At 37.4% G+C, this 21,661-nt stretch overlaps 3 protein-coding genes across 4 annotated transcripts; 1 reads left to right on the forward strand and 2 right to left on the reverse strand.

Annotated features, from left to right (window-relative positions):
• Window positions 1–152: 152 nt before the first annotated feature.
• Window positions 153–6,613, reverse strand: LOC140788825 (UDP-glucose 4-epimerase GEPI48). Its single transcript, XM_073138296.1, has 9 exons — window positions 6,142–6,613; window positions 4,923–4,972; window positions 3,621–3,756; window positions 3,003–3,104; window positions 2,692–2,919; window positions 2,224–2,302; window positions 932–1,014; window positions 637–728; window positions 153–484 (listed from the first exon to the last, which is right to left on the reverse strand). Exons 1-9 carry the CDS (start codon window positions 6,322–6,324, stop codon window positions 391–393), a joined length of 1,047 nt encoding a protein of 348 aa, XP_072994397.1. The 5' UTR covers window positions 6,325–6,613; the 3' UTR covers window positions 153–390.
• Window positions 6,614–8,849: 2,236 nt separating this feature from the next.
• LOC140789472 (uncharacterized) lies at window positions 8,850–19,194 on the reverse strand. Of its 2 annotated transcripts, none has more exons than XR_012109185.1 (13): window positions 18,661–19,194; window positions 18,361–18,515; window positions 17,536–17,613; window positions 13,613–13,692; window positions 12,978–13,062; window positions 11,951–12,370; window positions 10,742–10,849; window positions 10,581–10,648; window positions 10,348–10,451; window positions 10,198–10,269; window positions 10,021–10,074; window positions 9,844–9,934; window positions 8,850–9,299 (listed from the first exon to the last, which is right to left on the reverse strand). XR_012109185.1 is itself a non-coding variant. In XM_073139184.1 (13 exons), exons 1-12 carry the CDS (start codon window positions 19,094–19,096, stop codon window positions 9,854–9,856), a joined length of 1,725 nt encoding a protein of 574 aa, XP_072995285.1. In that variant the 5' UTR covers window positions 19,097–19,189; the 3' UTR covers window positions 8,850–9,299; window positions 9,844–9,853. The 2 variants fall into 2 exon arrangements, 1 of the variants encoding a protein (XP_072995285.1); XM_073139184.1 differs by having other exon boundaries at window positions 10,348–10,435; window positions 18,661–19,189.
• A 446-nt stretch (window positions 19,195–19,640) lies between these two features.
• Window positions 19,641–20,536, forward strand: LOC140789461 (pathogenesis-related protein PRB1-3-like). The gene has a single exon (XM_073139170.1). It carries the CDS (start codon window positions 19,694–19,696, stop codon window positions 20,324–20,326), a length of 633 nt encoding a protein of 210 aa, XP_072995271.1. The 5' UTR covers window positions 19,641–19,693; the 3' UTR covers window positions 20,327–20,536.
• Window positions 20,537–21,661: the final 1,125 nt, after the last annotated feature.

Consider the following 21,661-nt stretch of genomic DNA (forward strand, 5'->3'; position numbering starts at 1 on the left):
AACTTAAAACAATCTGTATCACCCATGCTCCTAAATTAGCAACACTGCTGGTCTACCCAAGAGAGAGAGAGAGAGAGAGAGAAAAGAAATGAAAAACTAGCTAATGCATCAATTGTATCCTGATTTAACAACTAAGGCCTACAGTAGCAACGTTATACCAAAAAATTTCTCCAAAAAAGGGAGAATAGTTATACCAAAAAAAAGCACCAGTAAAGATGCCTCCGTATAATATGCCTCATCAGTGTCATTACAAATTTATTTATTTGATAAACCAATGAATCTAGAATGATATCAGCTGGACCTATACCACATGTACATGGAGTCCATGAATTAGTGATTTCTATTTGTGTCCTGAAGAACTGATGTTACACATAGCTAGAGTTGGTTCCTTCAGTTAGTGGAGTCAGGTGATGCATATCCATAGGGATTCTTACTAGCCCAGTTCCATTGATCTCTGCACATCTCGTCGATGCCATACTTTGCTCTACAAGACAGATGATGCCAGCATTAGGCTAGACAAAAGTGGTACGACGCATGAGGAACAACACCAGAATGAATAAAATTGAAACAAAGTTCCCTGCAATTTCATTGTCTAGTCTTACAGCCATGTACTTGTGTATGCATTTTACCACTTACCTCCAATTCAGCTCCTTCTCTGCTTTGGCAGTTGATGCATAGACAATTTCAGCATCACCAGGTCTTCGTCCAGCCATGACCAAAGGTATTTTCTGAGGAAAAAAAAATTGTTTCTCAAATACCAAGAGAAAAAGAGAACCGAACATTTATTGCTGTGTAGGTTTGTTTTGTGCACCAGATTTAACATTAACTACATATTCACAAGATTTTCTCTGACGTCGGACCATTTCAGGTTAGAGGAAAGGTGTTAAGTAAAGGTCAAACAAATCAGAAAATACGTCAGGACAAGAAGTACCTTCCCAGAAGCCTTCTCAAATGCTGCTACCATCTCCAAAACAGAAGTGCCCTTTCCAGTTCCTAGGTTGTACACTTCACAGCCTGGAAATCACAATCGAATTTATCAGAAAAATACGACAAGCTAACAAGTACATTTTAGGTATAAAAGATTACTGTTGACTTTATCAACGCACATACTGAAATGAAAAGGCACTTTCGTGTCATTATGTATGCCTAATAATACTGACAGCAATTAAAGAAAAAGATAGCAGAGTACAGATAGAAATTGAAGACCAACGATTTTGCTTTCGAGACAACTAGAGTAGAGTTTGGAAGGATTGGACTGTATCTGGCATGAATATTTCATTTTGTTATGCTAATGTGCTTTACAAGGAAACACTCTCTTATCCATACAAGATAATGTAAAATAAGAACAATATCATGCACCCTTGGATGTCAAAAGGTACCCGATTTCATTTTTGGACTATATGAGTTATATTAGTAAATCAGACTGGTTTTCACCAATGTACATATTCCCTCGGTACCTGTGCAAACTATCAACCGCCTCAAACAAATCCCCCTCATGCCCCTTTGAATATAAGAACTTCCAAGAATTCATTATCCTACTTGAATATGACCGGAAAAAAATGAGAAAATAACACTCCGAGGAATACTTTAGAGCTCTCTACGCAATCTTGGTAGAGACTGATCTGAAACAATTATGTCAGAACCTTGACTGATAGGACACATTACGGTTCAAAGATTAATCTCACACTATTATAAGATAGGATGTACAAATTAAGAGATATTAGCTTGAACTTATCGGCTAACTAACTAAAAGAAATATTCTTTCAAAATAAATATATAAAGATACACCAGCCAACCAAGTTCTCATGTTTGAACTCAGTGACCAGCTTTGAAATGATAATATCAGTCATCACAGGTTAAAACTTAATAGGTTCAAAATGGTGTCATAGTCAAAGCATCAAATACTCATCACATGTTAAAAAGTTACAATTATCAGATGATCAAGCTGTTGTTACAAAACAAAATATAGCCAGATCTTTAGAGAAGATGCAAATAGATAAACCGAAGAAATGCCACAATTAACAGTTATGAAAGACATATGCAAGTCCAATCATTTACCCATGAATTAGTAGGAACTGAGGATAATTTTAGTCGACCTATCTTAACTTGCAAAATATGCACCACATAATCATGAATCAAAACCAAAGGATCAACCTAATTTTTGGTTGGTAGCAAACATCTGCTGAAGACAAGATTAAATCTTTCAATTCAATTCATGCGTACCTATGTTAGATTCAAAAAGCTTCTGCAGAGCAGCAATGTGTCCATCTGCCAGATCAACCACATGAATGTAATCTCGTACCTGCAGAACCAGAAAAGAGCAAACAATATGACAATTCATACATTGATTGAGAAAATTGTCTTCCACCAAAAACAGAAAGAAAAGCAATGAACCATGTTGACATGTCGATTAGAAAATAGTGTCTCATAAAGACATATCTGATATCTGATTGCCAATAAAAGATGATACTTTTACAGAAATTCCAAACTAAAATAGGTTATAGAGATATATATAGCACACTGTTTCTTAGAAAATGATAGGAACTCCATAGACTAGATCCAGGTGGAAAATAATGATAACCATCTAACCTCAAGGGATAATTTAGAAACTAGTAGAATCATTCTCGAGAAATGGAACCAAAGTGAATTAACTAAACAATAAGACTAAACAATAAGATTAAACAACAATACCCCAGTGCCATCCTTGGTCGAGTAGTCATTTCCATATACTGTAAGGGCAGATCTCCTCCCAACAGCAACTTGCTGAACAAAGGGCATAAGGTTATTAGGAATTCCACGAGGATCCTCACCAATATCTCCACTTGGATGAGCACCAACAGGGTTAAAGTATCTAAGCAATATTATCTTCCAATCTGAATCGGAACGATAAATATCACGACAAATATCCTCGATGATAAGCTGCAACCATCAGTAGAATTAATATTAGCTTACAGAACAGGTGCATTTATATGGAAAGATGCAGGAAAGGAAAAAGAGGAAACCTTAGTTTGACCATATGGGTTCATTGCGAATAGAGGAAATTCTTCCGTACAGGGGACTTCCTTTGGCCATCCATAGACAGTTGCTGATGATGAGAACACTAACTGGAAGGATTAAACATCCATGAAAATGGGCACACAATACTCAGTTCTGGACATGTATAGATGTCACACATTATGGTTACTAATAAGAAAAGTTTTATCTGAAAATTGCATTTCTAGAGAGTCGAGATCACATTATAACATTGTAAGTATGCATCATTAACAAGTAAGAACTTAGAACAGCAAGGCACATTTACCCTTTTAGAATGCTTATATGTAGAGCAAAGCATAGCTGTAACAATGATATCCTGCTTAATGGAATAATATTACCCTACTATCTTTTAAAACCAGTTACATATCTTGTTGTACACCAGGGAATATAGGGAGTTAAAAAAATGATATTATCTAGTTATTGCAAGACCCTTCTAAACCTACTTATTCATGTGCAGATGAATCTAGGAAAAATAGACAGATAAGATACCACAGATTTGATGATCAATCTCATGGACCCTCTAATAGTCTAATGGTTATATAAGAAAATAAACCTCAGACTGTAAATGAAATGAAATGTAAATATACCTTCTTGCATCCATGGGCAGCCATTATTTCCAAAAGGGTTATTGTACCAATTATATTATTGTCATAATAAAGCAGGGGCTTTTGCACACTTTCACCCACAGCTTTTAATCCAGCAAAGTGTATAACAGCATCAAAACTGCAAAGAAAAAATTATAAGAAAGAGTACTACAAGTGCTTCATAGCAGAGATTCCCTTTACATGAAGAGCTGAAGCAGACCAATTTAAACTAGGTAAATTAAATCACTTGGAAAAAAAAAGAGACATAAAATGAACAAAACAGTCTTAGATCTATATGACAACATGCTGAAGAGCGAAGACTGCAAGATCAACTACTTCTAAGAATGTGTTTCATGGATCAATGATATTCCTGCAATAAATGTCTAAGCAAATGCCCTCTGTATGCTAAATAACACCAAATCAACAGTAGCTACTTTTCCTGCTCTCTCTAAAACAACTGTAACTGGAGGAAATTGAAAAGATTGCTTCTCATTGCAAGAGCATAAACTGCAACTGTCAACCAATGGAAGCATAGAACATTAGAACACTCGCTAAATGGCCTTACAGGTTTCGTGAATACCCACCCCTTTCTTTCTGCTGGGAGCTTGGGAGCCTCGTCAAATTTGAGTTGTACTTTAGTAAGTTTTAACGACACATCAGCACCAATTGGCAAAATGGCCGATAGAATATATTCTGCATGGTTAATGCTTAGTTTTTCACCATCTCGGGTTAATTTGGGCCCTTAAGATCTCTTTTGGGCCACTAGTAAACTCATGGCAGCGGTCTTCCAGAAATACTACAAATAAGGGAACTACTTTCAAACCAACAGTCAGGCACAGAAAACACCGTAATTTTCTCATGGAGAAGTGTATAATTGTAGAGATCTAATCTGAGTCATTAGTAGAGATTATTTGCAAAAAGATGACTGATTCTTAGACAATGTTACAAAAACAACTCAATGTACACAGCATAGACATAAATAAATTGGAACATCCTTTTAAATGTCAACTGATGTCAAAAAAAAAAAACTTGGAACTCTTCTATGTGTGTCATGTATGTGTCTGTTGAAGAAACCTTAAATGTCAACTGATGTCAAAAAAAAAAAAACTTGGAACTCTTCTTTGTGTGTCATGTATGTGTCTGTTGAAGAAACCTTAAGCAAATTTATTGCATGTCAAACAATTGGATTTAATAACAAGCAAGATATGTTTAGTATGGCGGTGGAAATAAGGTCATAGATGTATTGTAACAGAATAAGATTGCATAGAAACGGTTATATATATATATGAAAAGAAAAAGACTTACTTTGTTGAAGCAAAGATTTTGTCAAGTGCGTCTTTATTTCGAAGATCAATCTGCAGAAGCGTGCAAGTGATTAACTCTCTTTTAAAGTCTCATGCTTTTATATTTCAGTTTACCCGAAGTTGTAGATAACAGCAGGACAAAAAGATGACATGAGAATATTAAAATTGGGAAATTACTCGTCTAAGAATTTATGTATTGATATGTCTTACAACCATAGGTGCTACATCTTCAAACTATATTCACACTGAACAATTTCAAAAATATATAGCACAAGAGGAAAAAAAATCTTTTCCTTGTAGTATATGCATGTTTTATCAAGAAAAAACATTCAAAGGAAACATAAATAGCAACGTAACAGAGAATCTAACTGAAAATGAGAATAACTATATAAATATTGGTGAAGGATTGACATTGCGGTTACCCAACTTTGGCATGAAATGAAACAATTTAATAGAACCAAGTCCAAAATCAGGGTGAAAACTGATATATGTCTTTGTTTCAGCATGAAGTCGATTTAGAGCCTCTTTGGGATGTTTCAACCTGTCTCAACTGAGACAGCATTATTGAAACCTGAGCTCTCAAGTGTTCAGGTAAAGTCTGACAATTTTTTGCCATAGTTTTCAGGTGGATGGTTTTTCACCTATATGTGTTTTTCTTTCCTCTCTATTTTTATCGCTTGGCTACAACAAGGTATATAGGTCGACTCAAGATAATACAGCATAATAGTCCATTCAAATAATTCCAAGAATTGGGTACTTCTATTCAATTGGAATGAGACGTAAAACTCGTGAATCAATTAAATTGCATAATTCGAACCAGAACAACCATAACCAGCGGACAAGCCCCTCTACTCCAAAGGAGAAAATTTCCAGTCAAGCAACGATAAATAAATTCGTAAACAATTTAACAGCAGGGGTATTAGAATTTTCAAACTAATATTAGAACAAAATCCTTATTAACCAACACCAACTCAGTAAGCAATTCAATTTCACCAAAAAATTACATCTTTTCCAAATAAGAAAACCCAAATCACTCGTAACACGCAAAGCAGGACAAGCAAAAGAGATATGCAATCCCCGATCAACTTCCCACCCAATTCCATCAGAAGAAAACCAACAAAAGAACAAAGAGAACAAAAGAAATCCTCATAAACAACCAAAGAAACCTTGAATTCGAATCTCCACCCGCATCTCCAAATCAAAAGTCCAGAAATTGATACCTTATGAAACGTAAGATTCTTTCCAAACTCGCCGGCCAACTCCACGACTCGATTAATCGCCACCTCCGAAGAGTTATCGAGATTATCCACAACGACGGTGCGAAACCCGCCTTGGAGGAGTTGGAGCACCGCGTGGCTCCCTATGTACCCGGCACCGCCGGTTACCAGAATCGACTTCGCCATGGCCCAATGATTTATCCTCTCGAATAAATATAATGACAGAGAACAACTAAAAGGTATCCGCGAAGAAGGAGAAGAAGAGCGAGAGAGAGAAAGGAATCGAGCGAGCGAGAGAGAAGAGAGGGAAGAGAGGAGAAGAGATCCAAAACGAAGGGAATGCGATTTTGGTATAATTTATACGAAAGTCGGGGTCTTATATATAAATATTAAGCGCGGTTTGGGATCTTAAATAGCATCACGAATTGCGCTGGCCAGCGACTAGAGCCTAGAGGAGTCGAGTGTGCCGCAAATCGAATATCTCGAATTAAAACCAAAATTTAAAATGCTGGAATAAAGCATGGATGCGGTGGCTTCGCTGATTCGCGGGTGGACTACGTGGCGCAACTCTACTGGCCCAAGATCGGAATTTTAACAGCTGGTTTGACGCTCCGGTGGGGAAACCGTGTTCACACGTGGCGAGAGACAGCTCTGGGCTGCCACGTGTAGTTAAGATGCGGTGGTAGTGGGTTTTAGGAAAGAAATGGGTATCTTGAGGAGGGGAAGCCATTGGAAATAATTTCCCCCCAGTACACAACTTGCAACCAAGGGAATAGTTAGAATAGTTGTATGATGCTCTGCTCTAAACGAATCTCCTTTTAGTCATTCCTTTCGAAAGGAAAATAAATAAATTGGAGTATAAACGAATCCATATATATATATATATATATATATATATAAAAGGAGGAATAAAGAAGAGTACTCTCGAATCCCAAGGTCTACTTTGGCATTATACTTTTTAAGGTGTACTTTCCTTGTGACATGAGGCAAAGTTCAGGTCAAGGAAATGGAAGTCCTGAGCTTTGCCGAACTCCTTAGAAATTTCAATAAAGGAGGCTTTGAGACGATGAATGCATCAACCGACCAACGCTGACTCGGACGACACGTTAAAAATCCAATAGCGGTATCCTATTTAGATTTGGCCGTGGTCCGTTTCTAGTAGACGCGGGAAACATTAATGACCTTTTTCTATTATTATTAAATGGACTTCAATAGACGTCACAATTCATGTGACCGTCAACATAGGAAGGGGGTTTTATACGCATTATACTTTTGGAGGTCAGACGAGTAGTGTGTTTCCTATGATGAAATAATAAACTTTTTTTTTTGTTTTGTTTGTGTGTGTGTGTGTAATTAATGTCACTATCCAAATTGCGTGGAATTCATACAAATCAACGGCCGGTCAATTAGGCTTTTGTTTACCTAATTATCTAAAATTGGAGGGGCTTATGTGTGAAAATGGCGCAGAATTTAAAAAGTTTTGGGGGGGTTGGGGGGGATGCTTGTTTGAGAAAATATCTTAGGGTCATTACCAATTAATAATGATTAGGCGATGGAGAGGGGATTACCTTTAGCAACGACAAAGAAGAGTAGTTGCGAACGCACGTAGATTGCGGTAGATATACAAAAAAGAAGAGTAATTCTATCGAATGATTGATTAAGAGGTAGAATATATTCTTTAAATAAACAAAAGAAAATTTTCATCTTGAATTTCCGAATTAGATCCTCGAAGTATTATATTATTCCTATACACTTGTTGCTGTGAAGGTGGTTTGTGGATCCCACGTCCAACTGCAGCGTACACATGTTGATTCCATCCACTAATTCTTGTGCTTGTCTAAATATAAAATAAAATTATGAGCAATTAGATAGGCAAGTCCTCACATGCAAAATTTGGTGGTGAACATCATAACGTGACACAAGCTTTGTAAGTATAATTATTTATGTAAAAGTTTTAGGGCATGTATACCACCGTCTTGTATTCTTGTATAATGTATACCCTCTCTTTTTTTTTGACAAAAAAAATTCTTAGAGGAGTTTTTTGTAAAAAGTTACTGCCTTTTTTTGTTTATAGAAGTAAGACCCTTTTCTTCCATCGCTTGGTACTTCGGAGTTAAGCTAAAGGTTGGATATTTGAATATTTAGTATAGTTGACTAACTTCATAGTGAAGTAATTTTTGTATTTATTAGTAAGATTCTTGAGTCTTATATACTTGTTTGATATTAGGCACTCTGACAAATATTTTCAATTTCTGAATAGATGTTTGACCTCTTGAAATCTTTTTCTGGGGATCTATGTTTGCTTTTCTCTAATGACAATTCTTCTAACAGTCTATTAGAGTACTATTAATGGTAGTTATGAATATTATTCATAAAAATGTTTATACTAATGAAACAATGGCAGTCCTCCAATGATTTTTTTTTTCTTTTTTTCAACTCCTTTGTACCAGTGCTTAAGGGGATGGTGAAATTAAAGTAGTCTAATTTGACTTGGAACCTTCACAAAATTCCTTATGACTTATATTTATGACTAAATAGATAAGCACACAATTGCATCTATTTAAATCATGGAACCATGAGATCAAACTATTATGCTTTTTCCCGCACAGGATTTGTTTATACCACTGGATCCAAAAACTTGCGGAATCATCAGCACAATATCAAGAAAAGCACGAAGTGGTGGGAGGAAATAGCCAATTCTGAAACTGATATTATAGAAGAAAGAAATCATTTTTAAGAAAGACAGATGAAAGTCACTAAAGAAAATTGTTGTCTAGGGACAAAGGATAAAGAAAAGTGAAATTATGAGATAGCAACACGAAATAATAATCTGCTGGATTTATCGAGTATTAGTCGCGGTTAGAGACACAGTTATTCAACACTTCGATACGTAGTTAGAATGCTATGATCATCGAAAGAAACATCCAGTTCTGCTGCTAGATGGACATAACTCCTGCCATTTCTGTTGCAATAGTCCATAAGGATCAACAGCTGCATCTCTAATGGATTTGTGCTGCAATTTGCTTCAAATCGCTGTGTTTCTGGTTCATTCCATCTCCACCACTCATATACATAACGGGGAAAGAATGGTATCATTCGTTGACGCTTGTACGTGATACTGTGTATTTGCACCATTCTGAGTAAGTGTGATATTGAAGGACCTATATGGTAGGAAAAGAAAAATGAAATTAGTAGACATGATGATCATGAAGGAATCAACATAATTTGTTTGTACAAAAACAGATATGTAGGAGAAAAATGTGGAGAAATTAAATTTTACAGATATAAAGTATGGCTACCACATACCTGAAAGGGGAAACAGAGAATTGAGGTAGGTATAATTGTTACATAAATATAACCTAAAGAAACATCTAGAGGTAATGTATAAAAAAGATACGATATAGCAAGTAAATGTTGTTTTGGGGTAAGAAACACTTCATTTATTACCATTTCTTCATCCAAACAGATTTTAGCAGCAAGAACATCAGAGCCCAATTCTAATTTAATTTCAATCATTGAGGATATCTGGAATACAAGAATTTTGGCAACATTGTATAGAATAATCCAAAAGATAGCTGAGCATGAAAAAAAATTTTAAAAAAAACATAAACAGAAATCTACAGAGAGATTGAGAGGTCCAAGGAACTTCACAAGTATCTAGAAAGATGAAAAGTATTAAGAATGGTAAATAACACGATCTGTTACCACGATTTAATTAAACACGCTCAGTAGACAATGGTTGAGAACTGAGAAGCCTTTCTACTTCATCATTTGCCTCAGCTTGTATACGCCATCGCTAGATAAATTACAGGTCAAATAAGAGATTAATAACAAAACATTAATTTGAAGGTCAAGCTAACACTCAAGAACAAGAACACTTGCCTCTTCAAGGTTGTCTATCTCCATAATCTGTTGTATTTGTTCTGATATTCTTTCCTGCAATAATGCAGTTAACCCAGTTGAAGATTCTAATATTGTGATCATGCAAGAGAAAACCTTTGCTCCCTATACTAGCATTAGATCAGACAGACAACTAAAGAGTTTTCACTAGCTACTCACAGCACTGCTCGCTGCTTCAGCAGCAAGAACATCAGAGTCCATTTCCACTTCAATTTCAATCATTGAAGATATCTGGAATATAAAAAATTTGGATTAGAAATAAAAGTTCCTTGTCAAACTGGATGTTGCATTAATACTCTTGAAACCTACTTTTGCATAGCCATCAATTAACTCGATCTTTGCCAAAAGGGCACTTTCCAAGCTCTCCTGCGCCTTTTTGATTCTTTCTCGTCGAGCACTAGAAAAAGCAAGTGCTTTAGACAACCAACAATGGATTGTCAAAAGTTAATTACTTATGGAATAATAAGTTGACACCAGATATATATTTCCTAATATTAAGTTAGTGCACATCTATGAATTAAGAAAGGCCCATGTGATGTTACCGGTAAGATGGTTCCCCCACTGCAACTATTTTGTTCTCCAACTGGCACATTCTAGCCAACATCCACACCTTTAAGGAAAGCTCCCAAATTTAGGTCCACTTATAAGGATTCTTTTCATTGAATTTTACTTTGTAAAATACTACAAAACAGAAAAACCAAACCTCCTTTTCAGCAGTCTGTCTTAGGTCCTTGATGCGCGTCTGCAGCAAGTCATATTGAGCTAAAAGCTGCTGCTTGAGAGCAACAACATCAATGGTCCTCTGAGGAAGCTGACAAAAGAAAAAAAAAACAGTGTAACTGAAAAGGCCGGTATAAGCAAATATGTGAAGCAATTTTCTTTTTCCTAATGAATAAAAAAGCCAACCATCCTTTGTTAAATTGATTGAAACATTGAAGAACTAATTACATATATACATGATCCAGTGAGTTGGGTCTCCTTTTTCCAATCTTTTATTAGATTTAAGTGTCCTAATGTTGAGTTTGATACTACTCACAAACCTAGTACTGTGTAAAGAAATGAACAATGCTCTCTACACCAAAGTACCTAGAGTACTGTCCAAATTTCACCTGACTATATGATATCACCTTGGTCATAGATCAAAATATTCATGTGTTAGTACTGATCACTAATAGATGACCACTTTAAACAGATGACCAGCTATCTCATGTACTAACAGTAAAATTGATTAGTATCCAAAATTAGTATCTTTGTTTTGTGAGAATTTTAAATTTTAACTCCAAAATCAAATTCAATGGGCATTTGTACTGGAGGCTAATTCTTTTTACTAGAATTTGGCTTTAAAAGAAACCCTAAACCCTAAATTATAGGTTCAGAATAAAGGAATAGGACAATCTCTTCATACATTTAGGCATCTCTACTGTTGCTTCTCTAGTCAACATAAGCAATTTTATCAATTCATCTTCACTCTTCATATATTACTAGCTCTTGAACACCCCAAATGTCCTTGTAAAGTATATTAATAACTTCTAAAGTGAACATATGCTCACTTTGCCCGTTCGTATGCATTTGTCTTAATGAATCAAAATGGGATCCAATGAGCTGTAATAAACTCGCGGTGAACATTCAAGGAGACATCAACTGAAGCATCTTTTTGTAAACAAGGGTAATCCACTTGTGTTTCAGCTGCTTACTAATGCTTCTATAAGCCTATAACTAACAGATGGATATCATTAAATAGAGCAGGGAGTACCCAAAGGAGCAGGGAAATGTCTGAAGTCTGAACAAATGCAAACATAGTGGCAAAAATTGACTAGTTATTTCATCAAATACAAATCAAGATGCTAAATCCATCAGAAAGGCACTAGTTAATATAAACCAAACTACAAAAGGTAACTGAAAGAAAAGTTACCTTACGCAATTCTGGAAGAACAACTAGGTTTACAGCGGTCCCAACGGTAACTGATGCAATAACAGTGGCTGAAATGAGTCTAGGAAGGCTTGGGTCAATGAATGAGGCAGCAGCATCTCCAGTAGCCAGAAAAGCAAGCGAAGGAAATAAGACATATGGGTTTAGCAAAAATGAACCACTGTTCTTAATGGTATCTCTCAACAGTTCTGACACCTGTCCGTTAGTGTGATTTGTAAGACTCATGGGTTCCCCAGGTCTAAACCCAGGATATTGTGTGTTTAGCCTGAATGGACCCATTTCACGGTAAACATTTGATGGAGCTGCCAAGGAAATGGTTACTCTTTCTCCTTCTTGCGCAGGAAGTTCTGTTGTCTTGGTAGCAAACCTGTGTGTGCGAGCTGTCCCTGTAGGACTGCGAACCTGCACATCTTAGAGAAATAAATCGCTGGAAATGGTGACCAGAGCCACTTAAAAAATCATCTTTCCAAAAGGAAAAGGGTGTTGATAATTTTAAAAAAATTTACTATTTAATCTCGGACATGCACTGTCACATAAATAATATGTGATTAGTAATTCACAGAATGAATATTAATTCTATTAATGGTTCAGTTGTGTTTTATAAGTTACTCTCCACGTCAATATGGACACACGGAGTTTATTTTTAGATAATTTATTTTACATGTTTTTCAGGTACTCCAAAAGTATGTAACTGGGGGTGTTACACAGAAATTGACTTGAAGGCTAGTTAGTAAATGTTATATCTGAAGCTTAAATTTCAATGGGCTACCGAAAAAGTCTTAAGGTTGTTTCCATCACTTTAATAGACTCCCTTATGGATTGATTTTATTCATCATGAATCAAATTCTAAAAAGCAAGGATTACAATTTTGAACATCATAATTTCAATTTGATGTAGGTCTATCTAGGCTTCTTGCTTGATTAAGGGAAAGTAGAATAGTGAAACATCTAAACATTTGGTCCAAAACGATCAAAAGAGTAAAGAAGAAAATATTTGTCGAGAAGTGTACCACAATTGAATGCAGAGCAGCAGGGACATCATCTTTCATTACTTTTAGAAACCTTAAAGCCCTCTCCCAAGCTGGAGTGTCCTTGCTGCGTTCGGCAGGAGTAGATCCTTAGAGAAGTGAATGTTGCAGAATCAACATCATATTTACTAGCAAAGGAATAAGCAAAATGTAAAGCATCACTTTGATAGAACAAAGAAATTAACAGGTCAATTAACTTGTAGAAAACAGAACATCTAAACAAAGTCAGATGAAAAGATCAATAGCTCCTATCACATCATGTTATGTTGTGCTAGTGTGTATGTGAGGGAGAAGCATATGAACTGAGGCTTACATATTTTAAAAGAAGAATAAATTGGCAATATGGATAATAGGGTTGAAATAATTGTTCTAACGAGTGTATTTTCTCACTGCATATAGAAGGCTGCAGCTAAGATAGATTATCATTTGTAAACAATTATATTTTTGTTACTAACGAGTTCTGAGTCAAAGACAGGACATGGCAGCTCAATAATTGTAGGTTGATAACCAGCTGTCAGACATATAACAGTGGATTATCATACAAAGAAACATCCATGGTGTAAAAAGGAAAAGAAAATACAACAGGATTGTTGTCAATAAAAGAATGTGCTACTTACCTAACTTCTTCCGAATCAATATTAACTATATCTCCAGATACAAGTTCATATTGGTACCGACACTTGGAACAAGAAGCAACCTGATAAAGATCATAAAAAAAATTTATACAGAGGTGTGCAAGCATAATGATTCATGTATAACATCTAACAAAAAAAGTACTTGTCCACCAAAGATATATTCGTCTTAAGATAAAGCATAGAAGAAGCCAACCTGCTAAATCACAGGACTTTTAATAGATACTATATATTAGCTTCTGGTAGGACATCTGGTCCTTATTCTTTCATCTTCCCTTCACATTTTCGTGCAAACTAAGTTTATCTTTGACTAACAAATGGGTATAGCACTAGAAGGACAAAAGTAAACCTTACACTCTCCTCATTTCTTTCTGTTTACATGCTGATCGTTGGTAAACAGCAAATTAATAAAGTATGATGATCTTGTTTGTGACTATTAGTTCATCAACTGCAGAATAGAGAAATCAGTAGGACTGAATTTACATTAACAAAAAAAAAATAATGATAAACAGAATGCAAGCAAAATAGAGAATTCACATAGGTCATTCACATATATATAGGTAACCTGGATTCATGAAAAAATAATAATTCTATGTTACACCTTGCAGTTTGTAAGTACAGATTATTATCCAAATGATTGTCATCCAATATTACTTCCAACAATATGGGCTTGGCAAGAGCACAATTCAAAGATTGAAAAGACTCCAAAAAAATTCCAGATATTCGTGATCAGCTTCCAACCTGACGTCAACCTTCTAAAAATTGATGCCAATTTACCAGGGAAGAAATATAAGACAGTACCCCTTCTGAGTGGATTAAAACTAACAACCACCCATGGGATGCTTCCATGAGCAGTGCTGAAGGGAAAAATCCACCAGCACTAGCAGGTAGTGAAGATATGATTCTCTGACAAGCGTCCTCATCCAAGCCAGCTAAGGACAGACTGGAGGGACTGAAAAAGTCTTGGACTGAAGTAGCAGCAGGAAATCAGCAGACCCACTCGGCACCAGAGCACATTCCAGAAGAGATCTTAGCTAAGTTCAAAAACCAAACGGATGATTGTGTCATATTGGATGAAGGCATGTAGAGAGAGGTGGAAGCCAACACTGTTTGGTAGGTTCCTAGTGAGGGGGATCCCTCTCATCAGGTTGAACAGCATTCTGGCAAGGCTATGGAATGGGATTGACAAGTTCTCAATTTCAGATATAAAGAAAGGATTCTACGCCTTCCGTTTCGAGTGGGAGGATGACCTAAACTATGCCCTAATTAATGGTCCTTGGACTATGCAAGGAATGGTGCTCAACCTAATTCCTTGGTGAAATAACTTTCGGCCATCGCCAGATATCTTCACTACGGCTTCGATTTGCATCCATCTACACAATTTGCCCAAGGAATATGGGAATTAGAAGCCCTCACACCAGTAGCAACGAATTTTGACAAACCATTAAGAGTAAGACAATGTTGGATCACACCCGCAGCCGGTTTGCGAGAGTTTGTGTGGAGGTCAACCTGAAGAAGCCACTCAAAACGACGATTTTATTAGCAGTTGTAATTAACAAATTTGTGACAAAACAAAAACCATATGAGTTATAACTTGTTAGATTCAAAAGCACATCTTTAAAGGCAAAGAAGATTTTCATTCAGACGGGATGAATCCATCAAACAATTTCTCCCGCGGAGCATATTTTCGTAAGTGTTAAAAATCTGTTCGAATAGTTTTTCGGAGTGCTATCTCGTTTGAACATGATATGCATGGCAAGAGACAAATGGCTATCCAATGTGGGAAAAACGTTCGAACGAGTTTCTCAAAAGAACTCATTGTGTTTAATGTGGGAAAGACATTCAAACGAGATTTTCCTAAGAGCTCACTGTATCCAATGTAGAAAAGATATTCGAACGAATTGCTGAAGACTTTGAATATTGGATACCCATTCGAATAGGATTTTTGGAATACGATTGGCTGAAATTCAAGCTGTTCGAACGATTTTATTAAGTTGGCTTTTATTAATTCAAATTAGGGCTTTCTAAAGGCTATCTCTAGATATAAAAGGGAAACTTGAAAAAGGTGAGGCACACCTTTAGAGGCTACATGGAGCTACACTAAAGAGAAGGGAGAGATGCTCTTAGAGATGCTTGAAGCTTGAAGATATTGGTGTCATCCTATACTCACTTAGTCTACCAATTAATATTCTTAATTAGAGAATTTTACCAGATCTATTAATATCTCACCGGGCTTAAAGAAAATGGAAAGGTACTTGAGATTGCCTCAAGGGTCAACAAAGTTATAAACTAAGCACAAGAGGCGGTATATTGAAGGAGAATCAAGCAAAACACTATCGTGACAATTGTGGATAATAACAATCAATTTGTATCTTGTAACTGCTAAATTTATAGTGCTTTATTTTATCTCATAGAAGAGACACATAATTTTTTCACTCTTAATTAATAAATAGTTTTTCCACATTAAAATTTGTATTGTTTGTGCATGCTTTATTCTCATCTTTTAATTCATAAATTGTCTCATTAGTAGTGTTCATCTAATTAGAGTATAGAATTTCAGGTTTGGTTGGAACTGAAGGCAAACAACCTAGACCAAAAAGTGGTGTATGAGAATATCCATGCATACTGTTTCAACCTGTAGATAGGTGGGACACAAGATGGAGGCATGCTCGGAGACCAAAAAAGAGACGGCTAAGCTCCATCAACCGGAGAAAAAGTCAGGTTAGACGAACCAAAGGCTAAACAAGCGGGGGTTCAAAGGACCACCTATGGGCCGTGGTTCATGTTTCAACGATGGCCGCGAAGGAATGCTCCTTCGAGAGGTACCAAACAAGGGCAGGGACGCTAACTAAGAGACAATAGCAGGGTTGATAGAGTAGGATCGATGAACACCGGGGCTGACTCTGACTAGGGTCAAGATCAGCAATTAAGGAAATGGACATGAGGGTCTTTCAAGATTAGGATTGATGTGAAATCGCCAATCTTAGTTAATCCCCCTAACTGAGGCTAGATGCAATTAGGATTTATGAGGGGAGACAATGACATGCATAATAGCCTCCCATATCAGGAAACCCAAAAGCATGCAAAACCTAACCTTAGAAGAGTGTGCCAACCCTTCGCAAACAAAACGAAAGAGAAGCAGGTGGAGGACCCTTCGGCTTCGAGCCAACCAAAAGACCCACTATCGTTGCAAACCCCACCAAGGGTGAACCTCACTCCACCATCGACTGAAGCAACTCAGACCGCTAAAGGGGCATAATGTAGCAGGACCAACTCGACCAAAGAGGGGACAGGCAAGCCTCTGAACGTGATTTGATTTCGGACATGGGCTTGGCTTTCATCAATAGCCACCAAGTAAGGTTGGGAACCAGGTAAAAATGTGGGATGAGGTTGGCCTACGTCAAAACCAACAAAAAGAGAGATATAAAAGGAAAAGCAGAATCCGTGTAGTCTGTTGTACCTTGACGGCCTACCTAATTAAAAGGTGACAGGTATTTTTAGTTCAATGCAGCTCATCTTATCAAAAAAAAATCCAAGATAGTAGGACTTCCATGAACAATAAGAGGCCAATTGGCCAGTAGAGTAGTCTACATTGTTGATTGCAGTTTAGCCTCATGAAACTCAGGAGAATAGATTACCATGTATGTAAGAACAACAAATATAGGTTGTATCGAGAATATTAATTATAATTCAATCAGTTATACAAATTTCTAAAATGATTCATAGCTCCATGCAACACAATCAACTATGCATCTACAAGCTAATCAAAAAATTTAGCAGTCGATAGTTGTTATCAGATGCTTAAAACATAATATATCATTTTCTGAGAAATATGCCATACAAGAATATTCTTCATCCTACTGATAGTTAAGATAGTGGAGTGACAGCTTACGAGATTGGTAGCATACTTGAGTTCCATCTTGAGGTTGTGCGACAGCAATTGCTATCATACACTTCGGACATCGAACAATCATCCCAAATGGCAGCTATAAGATAATGAAAAGGAGCAATGTGGTAACAAAATTGCATTAATACCTTATTAGACTAAAGATATTTAACAAGATACATAAAGACTTGCAGCAATAGTTTATCTGATAATAAAATCGAAAAGGTAGTAATTGTAATGAAATATAAAAGCATATAAACGTAAAAGAATTAGTAAACAGTAGTTGCTTGGCCATGTAACTACATTTTCTTTTTCTAATTCTGAAGTCTTGCTATTGTATTTCCTTTTTTGAAAAATATTTCTTTTTTCAATTTATATGAGTGTAAAATGGCATCCTAGCAAGTAATTTTCTAGAAATAACTTAGACCTAAAAGGCTGTGTATTCTCAACTTTGATGTGCATAGCAGGCAGACAATCTTGTTGATGCAAGGTCATTGCTTTGAATACCAAAATGACCTCTATGCCTCTATCAGCCAATTCATTAAAATAATTAAGGCTGCACGCAAGGAATTAAGTGCCACTGGCACTGGTGCGTACTATAGGTATTACAACCTTTTGCTAGGACTGCTAGCTATCTGTCAGTGCTAGAACATTGTGCTAGGTAAGAGGGAGAGGGAAGCAAGGGAAAGCGATGAAAGAACCAGAGGAGGAGGGAAACAGAGGAAGGGGCAGAGAGAGAAAGAGACTGGATAGCAGCGGCAGTAAGGTTCTACGGTGATCACAATTTAATAAAGAACAATAAAAATTTCCTAAATGTGGAAGCACAAAAAAGGAAAAGAAGACTTACCTCCTCCCGTGAAGATACTCCCACCCGAGAAACATAGTCAATTATACTAATCGCACCCGACACATGCAAGGAAGCTGCCAGTCCACGAACAAGCAATGCATATGTGCGCACATCCGGCCTGGACCACTTCAACAAAATCTTGCCATCATTCCCATCTAATGTTCACAAAAATAGGAAGAAAAAAAAACAAACTCATTAAATGGAAGTATCAATCTGGATCATCTAAATTTATCAAATACTTCAATCTTAATCCTCTGAAACATCACAAAACTCGATGAAAGAAAAAGAAAAGGATTCCACCTTGGGCAATTCGCGACCGCATAGCATCAAACAACGATAGTGCTAATTCAACGTTTCCTCGATCAAATGCTGCTGCAATGATGGAATTACAATCACATGTCTCCATGGAAGCACAATTCTTACTCCCTTTCAACTCCATAACAATCTCCAAAACTTGATCGGCATCCTTTGCGGCAGAGAGCTGCCTCAACAAGTCATCATCAAGAAAACCAAGACCAGACTTCTCCGTGCTCAGGGGATCTTTGTTGGTAGAATAAGCTCTTATAGAACAAGAATTGATGATAGATGGAGTAGAAAAGAAGCAGAGGTTATTAGCAGATGAGAAATCTGAGTTGCATCTGCTAAGGAGGAGGATCAGAGAGTTGGTATTATTAGACGGACATCTAAAACTGTGAGAGAAATGATACATAGAGGGAGAGAGAACGTTGAGAGCCATCTAACACGCTCTCTCAGAAGCATAGCGTCGAGCACATAGCGTGCGTGCTTATGAGGATGAGGAATGAGCGGTCGAGAATAATGTCGCGACAAAGACATGAGCTTCCGGATTTGTGGAGGCGTTTGCGCTTCCGTAACGGGCATAGCGGCTGAGGAGGATATTTAGTTGGGTTTCGGATCTATAGTACGACAATGGATCGAAATCCAGATCCATTTAAAATTAGCCAATCGGATTCGAATTTTGCGAATCAAGCCCCATAAGTCACTGTGAATGCCAGGTAACTCAAGTAACCAACTTTGAAACTTTCCTACAACCGAAGCTAAATAAAATTGCAGGCTGTTGCAATTAAGCCCTCGTATCGTTCTTTTCCTATCCAATTTCCCAAACCTGTCCACATTCAGCGGTTAGGAGTCAAACTGGTCAACACCCACATTTCCCGGGCTAAACTAAATCCTTGTCGTCAACCCCCAACCGTTTTACCTTCCTCTTTCCCCTTTCCCTCCCACCACTTCACCATCTCCATTAATTCCCCCACAAGAACTCAAAACCGTTCACCATTCTTCCCTCCTCTCCTCTCCACCACTTTAGCCAAGAGGGATGGCGAGTCCCTCACAATACTTGTCTTCCCCTATCAACGTCTTTATCCCCCTCTTCTTCCTTTTCTCCTCCATTCCCCTCTCCTCCCAAACTTTACTCCCTCCCCTCCCCAGCCAGAAACCCAGGGTCGACGTCGGCGTCAGCGCCGCAATCAACATCGCCGTCAGAGGGCCGCCGCTGCAAGCCACGCTGACCCCATACCAGCACATCCACACCGAATTCCTCAGCTCCCACAACCAAGTCCGCGCCGCGTACGGGGAGCACCCCTACAAGTGGGACTCGCGGCTGACGCGCTACGCACGGCGGTGGTCCAGCCACCTGCGCGACTCCGGCTGCACCATCTTCCACTCCAACGGGCCCTACGGCGAGAACCTATTCTGGGGGAGCGGGTTCGACTGGCGGCCGTCGGACGCCATCAACAGCTGGGCCAGCGAGAAGGAGTTCTACAACCCGGACGCCAACTCGTGCGCCGCCGGCAAGCAGTGCGGCCACTTCACGCAGCTCGTGTGGAATGGCACGACGCACGTCGGCTGCGCGCGCGTCGAGTGCAGCGGCGACGGGGTCATAATGGCCTGCTCGTATTACCCGCCGGGGAATTGGGTCGGCGAGAGACCCTACAAATTTGCTACCTGAGGTAGATGCTATGGCTTGCGCGGGAACTACTAGGACGTTAATATCTATGAATACTTGCTTGCGTACTCGTTATAAAGTTGGAGCCTCTTATATACTTCGTTTGATTGAAGACTCTCCCTTTCTCTGTTTCTTGTATTGATACGGGAAGAACTGCGATTGGTTTGTTAACTTTGAGAATGGAGATGAATTACCTGCAGAGCCTTAAGGTAATGGCATGTTAATATATATGATGATATGCCAGTGATCATCTAAGACAAATCTTGAAATAATTAAATAAATACTTACTAGCTAGTACTAGAAGTATGATTTATTACATTGATGGCAATAAAGTCGCTCTCAATAACCAAGAGGTAGAACGAAAATTAGAATGCGCATGTCATTCATTCAAATATGTCACAAAGATATGAAAATTAGAATGAAGAAAGGCTTACATTGATGAGAAAAGTTTAGAAAAAGGCTTGCATTGGCTAATTAATGGCTATGCACTTCTTGCACATAAAATAGTGCAGAATAACATAGCTTTACTACAAAACAGAGGACAAAGGATAATTGCAGCCACCGCCACTAAAAGGAGCCATGCTGTTTGATTTTGTACTTGACAAAATTTGCGACGAAGCAAAGATATTCATAATGTATCTTTCCTAGTTAATTATGTATGAGGTGTGACACAATATTTGATAGAAAACATTTACAAAATAAAAGTTAAATCTGCCAAAATATTAAAAGAGATAAATAGAGTGCGATGAATAATCCGTATTCGCTGTTTGAAGTTTTCGTAAAAGTTTGAATTCCCAATGGGTCTCTTCGTAATGGCCGAAAAAGTATCCAAACTTTTGAAACCGTATGTAAAAAGATTTGAAGGGGATTTTAAATATTCCTAATCCGTTTAGAAGATGTTTTCATCACCTACATAAAAGAAATGAATGTTATTTTTGTTGTCAAGGCTTTTGGAGATCTCTTCAACGTTGTTTTTGTCTAAGATTTACTTCATTGTCGAAGCTACAACGTGAAGATCTTGGAGGTCCCATAGTTGTTCATCTACATCAACATTCTCTATAACTCAAGAGAATCAAACAACACAAGCTTTAGTACAAGTTATATCTACATTTAATAATGCATTGGTTTTGATTCATAATTTTCACCTTTACTCAGAATGGGTTTTTTTTAATGTAAAAATTCTTCTTCATGTTTACATGATTACTTTGGATTGTCTCACCAATTTATTATTACCTTCCACTGATTTTGATTAGATTGACTTAGATTCTCATTATCTAGTTCCATCTCTCCTGCGTAATTTCGCATGCCATCTATTAGAGTTATTTGATTTTATTTTAT

This window comes from Typha latifolia, chromosome 5, assembly GCF_019914945.1.
Source record: "Typha latifolia isolate L0001 chromosome 5, TyphaL0001v2, whole genome shotgun sequence".
Taxonomy (NCBI): Eukaryota; Viridiplantae; Streptophyta; class Magnoliopsida; order Poales; family Typhaceae; genus Typha; species Typha latifolia.